Raw genomic sequence first — 7062 nt, 5'->3', positions numbered from 1 at the left:
GAAACTCTGATAGGCGGGTCACTATGCACCCTCGGCTTTAGATGCCGCCCCAGATTTCCCACCCCCTCCCCCAGCATCCTGCGCCTGCACTCCGCGCCCCTCGGCTGCGCGGTGCTAGCAAGGCCCCGGTGGCGCATTGTGAAGTGGCCGGGGCGTCACAGGGACCGGGGCGGTGTCCGCAGCGCCCCCTGGGGGCCCGGGACCCTCGCGCAGATGCTCGCGCCCCGAGGGAGCATGGCCGGCTTCGGCCTCTTCTCCGCGCGGCCCTACCCGGACTTCTGGGAGCCCCCTCGGCCCGGCGGAGAGCGCGCGTCCCCCGCGCGGCTGGGGGGACCCGGGCCCGAGCCCGTGCCGTCCTCCTGGGCCGGGACCCCGGGCGCGGGGCACGAGGCCGCGGCGCCCTGGCAGCCCACCCCGGGGCCTCGCGGGCGCCCGCCCCCAGCCTCGCTGCGGGAAAGCCGCAGTTTGACCGACGTGGCCCGGGGGACCCCCGACCGCGCCCCGAGGCCCTGGCCGGCTTGGCAGCCGCAGGCCCAGCAGCCTCGGCCCTACCTGCACTATCCTCCGGCCCAGGGAGACCCGCCTTACATGCCCCTGAGTGGAACTTTCGAGGTAAAAAAGGCACCTAGTGGAGACCAGTGGGCAGTGCCTGTCTGCAGACATCCAGGTCGCTGGTCCCCTTCCTCGGTTCCCACGGAGAAGTCTTCTGTGGCCTCCCAAATGTTCAGGACGCAGTCGGCCTGTGTGCGCACCCCAAAAAGAGACAGTGACCTGGCTGAGTCGTTGGCCAGGCAATGCTCCCAGCCCTCGGTCTCCAGCGAAGAGGCGCAGAGCCAGCACACCCAGATCCTCAAGAACAAGCTGGAAGAGGTGGTGGTGTCCTCCAGGGACCAGAAGATCGTGGCCTTGGTGCTGGCCCGGGTCAAGAAAGCCCAGAGGATGCGGGAGCTGCAGCAGCAGGTGGCGGCAGCCTGGGAGGAGCTGAAGCGCTCGGACCAGAAGGTCCAGATGACCCTGGAGAGAGAGCGCCAGCTGCTGCTGCAGCAGAGCCAGGAGCAGTGGAAGCCGACTGGGCGGAGGCAGCGCGGCAGGCGGCGCGACAGCCAGGTGAGGAACGTGACCCAGGGGGAGAGCCGGTGCAGGGCGCCACTGCACGACCAGGAGAACCAACGCCAGGAGGACCTGGAGAGGGCGCGCGCCCGGGCCGAGCACCGCAAGCTGTGCCAGGTGCAGCGCCTGCGGGAGCAGGAGAGGAACCGCCTGCAGCTGCAGGAGAGGCTGGAGAAGGCCTTTCTCAAGAGGCACCTGCACACCATGGAGGGACAGAAGAAGGGCCAGGAGACCAACCTGAGCTCCCTTGTCAATTACCAGGCCCGCAAGGTTCTCATGGACTGCCAGGCCAAAGCTGAAGAGCTCCTCAGAAAGCTGTCCCTGGAGCAGAGTTCCCAGAGGTCCCAAGAGATGCACCAGGGCCTGATTAGGGAGCGGCACCAAGAGTTGAGGGACAAGGCCCAGAAGGAGGAAGAGGAGTTCCAGCAGGCCAGGTGGCGCACAGGAGAGTCTGAGGAGAAGGGGAAGACACACAGGAGGACGCTGGTGGAGCTAGTGGACCAGAGGATCGGGCAGGCCGGGACCCCCACGTACAATACCACCAGGCAGGAGGCACAGCACCTCCAGGAGCTCAGTATCCTGCGGGAGAAGAATCGCCACATTCTGAAGCTGAAAGCCGAGAAGGATGAAAAGGGCCACATCCAGGGCATCAAAGAAGCTGTCAGGAAGAAGGAGCAGATCTCTCAAGGGAGAGAGCCCACCTTCCAGGAGTTCCAGAAGATGCCCAGCCTTCATAGGAAAGCTGCCCAACAGCTCCTTTGATCAGATGGCAGTAGAAGCCCAGCAGAGAAGGGGCTACTGAGAACATGAGGACAAATACCTTACAGGCCCGGCAGTCAGGAGATGTGGCAATGTGATCCATTGTATAATCTGATTACAATTGAGCACTGGTTTCTAAAAGTATATAAAATATACTTTTCCTCTCATGAACTAGTTTATTTTTTTCTTTTAACATTTACTTGCACATATTGGTGGGATACAGAGTGTTGTTCCAACACGTGCATATAACTGCACAATGATTCACTTAGGGTAGGCAGCACAGTTTTGTACCCACTAGTCCACCCCTTCTATTCCTCCACACCTCTCTCCCCTCATGGCCTCTGGTAACCATTATTTTACTCTCTGCTTCTATGAGAACCACTTTTGTTCTTAGACTCCACATGTGAGTGAGACCATGCAGTATGGGTGGGTCTGTGCCTGACTTGTTCACTTAACGTGATGGTCTCCAGCTCCATCCATGTTGCTGCAAATGATAGGATATCTTTTTTTCTTATAGCTGAGTAGTATTCCGTCGTGTATATATACCACAGTTTTTCTTATCCATTCATTGTTGATGGACATTTAGGTTGATTCCATCTCTTGGTTACTGTGAATACTGTTGCGATGAACATTGGAGGGCAGGTGTACTTTTGATATATTGATTTCATTTCCTTTGGGTACATGTCTGGGTGGTAGGGTAGATCTATTTTTAGTTCTCTGAGGAATCTCCATACTGTTGTCCCCAATGACTGTACCAATTTACATTCCCACCAACAATGTAGAGTTCCTTTTTCTCTGCCTCCTCACTAGCATTTGTTATTTTCTGTCTTGTTGATGACAGCCATTCTTACTGGAATGAGATGATATCTCATTATGGTTATACTTTGTATTTCCCTGATGATTAGTGATTTTGAGCATTTTTTCTATGTGACTATTGGCCATTTGTATGTTATCTTTTGAGAAATGTCTATTTACATCCTTTGCCCATTTTTTAATTGGGTTATTTGGGTTTTTACTATTGAATTGTTTCAGTTCCTTATATATTCTGGATATTAGCCCCTTGTCTGATGTGTGGTTTGCAAACACTTTCCTGTTCTGTGGTTTGTCTCTTCATTTTGTTGATAGTGTCCTTGCTGTGCAGAAGCTTTTCAATTTGATGTAGTCCCAGTTATCTTTTTTTGCTTTAGTTGCCTGTGTTTTTGTAGTCTTGCTCAAAACAGCACTTCCCACCACCATTTTGTGTAGTGTTTCTCCTTTGTTTTCTTCTAGTAGTGTTTGTAGTTTTGGGTCTTAAATTAAGATCTTCAATCCATTTTTTAGTTGATTTTTTGTATGGTGAGAGATAGGGGTCTAGTTTCAATCTTATGCATCTGGATATCCAGTTTTCCCAGCACCATTTATTGAAGAGGCTGCCACCTCCCAGTGTATATTTTTGGCACTTTTGTTGAAAATCAGTTGGCTGTAAATATGTGGGTTTATTTCTGGGCTTTTAATTCTATTCTATTGGTCAATTTGTCTGTTTTTATGCCACTACCATGCTGTTTTGGTTACTATAGCTTTATAGTATATTTTGAAGTCTGGAAGTGTGATGCCTCCAAAGGTATGATGAACTAGTTTTTTGATTCTCTTGGATAGTTTGGGGATTTTAAGAAAATTACTTGGCTTTGTAAGTTTTGATTTGAATAAAAAATATTTATTTAGCTCTCAAGTAATCTTAGAAGCACACATCAGGCATATCTTGGAAGAACTGGAGAAAATCTTCAGTCGTGCATACAGTGCTGCATCATTTCTTAATAAGTCTTTTCTGTCCTAGAACTTACAAAAGGGTGCAATGTGAGTGACCAGTCATAAGAAATAGCCAAGAAAAAAAAAAAGGGTAGGGGGTGAGAGTATTTCTGTGAACAAGTGAACTTGGGAGCCCTACATATAATATCCCCTCTTGGGAGTTCATAATGCACTTTAAATTTTTTAAGGCTCTGAAAAGTCCTCCAGCAAAGAAACTTATTTGTTTAAACTAGTGTTTTTTACAAACCATGAAACCTTTTTTTTTTCTGTTAGATTATTCCATGGAATTAGTGTTCTGCAAAACACTTTTTGAAATGGTGCTCTATAGTTCAGTTCCTCCCAGATTGTGACCCGCTTTGGCCTCCCTCCCTGTGTTGATAGGAAGTGTTTGTAATTCCATTAGCACCATGGCTTGACTGGTCCATCATAGCCAGCCATGCTAAGAGCTCTCTGAGTGGAACCTATTTGGTCCGATTCTTTCTTCTTTTACGTGGGGAGGGGGTGAGTGTTGGTCCTATTCAGTCTTGTGGGATCCTTCTCTTCCCCTCTATTTCTTCTCTGTTTCTTTGGAAGGAGATGTATGATGTCCTCCTGTCTACCAACATTGTGTTCAATTAACCTAACCAGGCTGTTAATGAGGTAATGTAAGCATGACTCAATAACATGACATTTAAAAAGAAGGAGCCAGCAGATAAATAAAAATTAACCCACTGCATTACAAAGTCTGTATCAAAAAACTAAATGTTTGCCTTTAAAAGCCCCTAATGTAACAGTTGTATTAAAAAGAGAGGGGAGGAGAGAGACTAAGCCCCATTGGAAGATTTCATGTTAGTAGTAATTTTGAAACATTAAAGGTAACCTGACAAGGGATTTTGTGCAGAGGTAAGTGTGAGGTCCATGTTCTCAGCTCTTATAATAAAAACGAGGCCTTCCAATTGTGTTTCTTCCCCTACCCTAGATTCCCCCCTGCCTGCTGTCCCCAAGGAGTCCTCCTTTAGGGTCCTCATCCTTTGCTCAAAAATATTCAGGGAGCCCCCTGTTCAAATGTAGGGGCTCACACATCTCCCTTCAATCTGCAACCATATTCTCTTCCCCTTGCCCAAATTGCCCCTCTGTTCTAGCCAAACGCTGTGTGCAATCCAGATATTCCAGGGTAAAGCTTAAGATGCTTCAGACAGATGTTGCCATGAATCCTAGCTCCTCCTCTCAGTACAGCCGCGTCAGACTGGGGAAGTTACCTCCCTGAACCTCCATTTCCTTGTCTGTAAAGCATAAAATAATTTGTACTTCAAAGGCACGTTGTGAGGGATGACTAAATAAAATAATCCATGTGAGGTGTTTGGCATAATGCCCAGAACCTAATACACATCCTACAATTAAAATCTCTTGTTTTTATTAGTAACACTGACCTTGCACCTCTGTCAGTCCCATTCTCCCTTCTTTGATGGTTTTTCACCAGCTACCTCCTCCCATCACATCCAAGTCTGGTTTCTCTGAGTGTAGTTGACATGCTGCCTCTTCTGTAAAATGTGGGACTTCCCTGACTGTCCCATCTTGATGTCACTTTTCTTTGACAAACTGCACAGCTCATTGAACACTTAATAGTGCTGCTTTGTGTGGTATAACCATTTTGCAATCCACATGCTGGCTTCCTAAATGGGCTGCACGCTACTTGAGGCCAAGGTCATTGTCTTAGATTCCTTTAAACTCATACTTAACATAGTGGTCAATATACAGCCAAAATAAAAGCCATAAAGCAGGGTTTTTTGACTCCACATCCATATCACATGTCTTTCATGCTAATATTGTTTGCTCTTTGCTCCACGAAATAAATACAGACTTTCATTCTTTTATCCAATCCTTCGTGAATACTAGCAGTAGAAATAATCTATACAAAATTAAACTGACAGAAGTGGAGTAGACTTACTTTTCCTTATTCTTTCCTAAGTACAACTAAAACCCCTGAACATTATATGTGAAAAAAACATGAGAAGACTATGACAAGTGGAGAGAAGACAGACTGGCTGGAGACTTCAGGACCTGAGGTACCACACAGTGGTAAACTCCTTGGGTTTTCTTTTTGCCTCATGTATCCTACATTTGGAGCTGAAGAAACTGACAACCCTGACAACTGCAAACAAAAAAATCCCCAGCAAAAGCCTGCCCTTTCTAGCCAAAGGACCAGGAAAGGGAAGCCTAACAAGACAGAAGACTTTTAGGCAATAACCAAACTCCAGCCAAACATCACAGAAAAACCTGTGGTCCCATACTTACCCATGCCAGCAAAGACTAGGTGGGAAGCTTAGACTTCTACCATCTCCGGGCTGTAACAAGAAGCTCCTTCCCCCTGCCCTAGCAATATCAGTAGAGACCACATGGGGAGCCTAACCATTCAACCACTACCTCCACAGGCACCTCCCCCCACCCCCAGGTAGTGCCACAAGAAGCCTAGTGGAGAGTTAGGATTTTTATCAGCATCCATCAGTAATAAGACCACATACTCCTTCTACCCCACTACCTCCCACCACCCCAGGGTGTTAGTAGAGACTACATAGGGAGCAATAATGAGGCACTCCTACCCCTCCCAGCCAGTGAGGTATCCTACAGGTATAGAGAAGGGCCAGGTTACTACCCGCACGGAGCAGTAACGATGAGCACCACACATAAACCCCACAGGTGGCAATGGAGGTTGGGTGGGGAGCTGGATTTCTGCCCTCGCTGGCAGTAATGAGGCAGTGACTCCCTTTCTTTTCTGTAGCACTGTCCAAAGAAGCCAGGTAAAACAAAAGGTTTAAATAAGATACACAGTCTCATAACATAATTCTCAAAATGTTGAGGTTTCAATTGAAAATCATTCTTTATACCAAGAACCAAGAATATCTCAAACTGGATAAAAAAGACAATCAATAGATGCTAACAGAAGAATGACAAATGTTAGAATTATCTAAAAAAAGATTTTAAAGCAACCATAATAAAAATATTTTTAACAAGAAATTATGAACACAGTGAAACAAGAATGTCTCAGCAAATAAATAGAAAGTCTCAGCAAAGAAATAAAAAGTGTAAAGAAGAACCAATGGAAATTTTAGAACTGAAAAATACAATAACAAAAACCAAAAGTTCAGTGGATGGGCTCAACAGAATGGAGGGGACAGAGGAAAAAATCAATGAGCTGGAAGAAAGAACAAAAAAAATTACCCAATCTGAGAAGCAGAAAATCTGTTGGGGTGGGGTGCAGGGGAACAAGCAGAGCCTGATGGACCTGTGGGACTATAAAAAAGGACTAACATCCACAATATGGGAATCCCAGAAAGAGAGTAACCAAAGGACAGGGCTGGAAAAGTGTTCAAGGAAATATGGCTGAAAACCTCCCAAATGTGGTAAAGAAGTTAAACAAATCCCCAAAAG

At 47.1% G+C, this 7062-nt stretch overlaps 1 protein-coding gene across 1 annotated transcript; it reads left to right on the top strand.

Moving 5' to 3' along the window:
- The first annotated feature begins 234 nt into the window (after positions 1–234).
- On the top strand, positions 235–1872 carry CCDC185 (coiled-coil domain containing 185). The gene has a single exon (XM_063113437.1). The coding sequence runs from the start codon at positions 235–237 to the stop codon at positions 1870–1872; it is 1638 nt and encodes a 545-aa protein (XP_062969507.1).
- Positions 1873–7062: the final 5190 nt, after the last annotated feature.

This window comes from Cynocephalus volans, chromosome 11, assembly GCF_027409185.1.
Source record: "Cynocephalus volans isolate mCynVol1 chromosome 11, mCynVol1.pri, whole genome shotgun sequence".
Taxonomy (NCBI): domain Eukaryota; kingdom Metazoa; phylum Chordata; class Mammalia; order Dermoptera; family Cynocephalidae; genus Cynocephalus; species Cynocephalus volans.
Note: the sequence above shows the minus strand (reverse complement) of the source record. Positions and strands in the feature narration are given on the sequence as shown.

What these genes read in the sequence shown, in the direction of transcription:
- CCDC185 (XM_063113437.1), top strand. Translation starts at nt 235, where the DNA reads ATGGCCGGCTTCGGCCTCTTCTCCGCGCGGCCCTACCCGGACTTCTGG.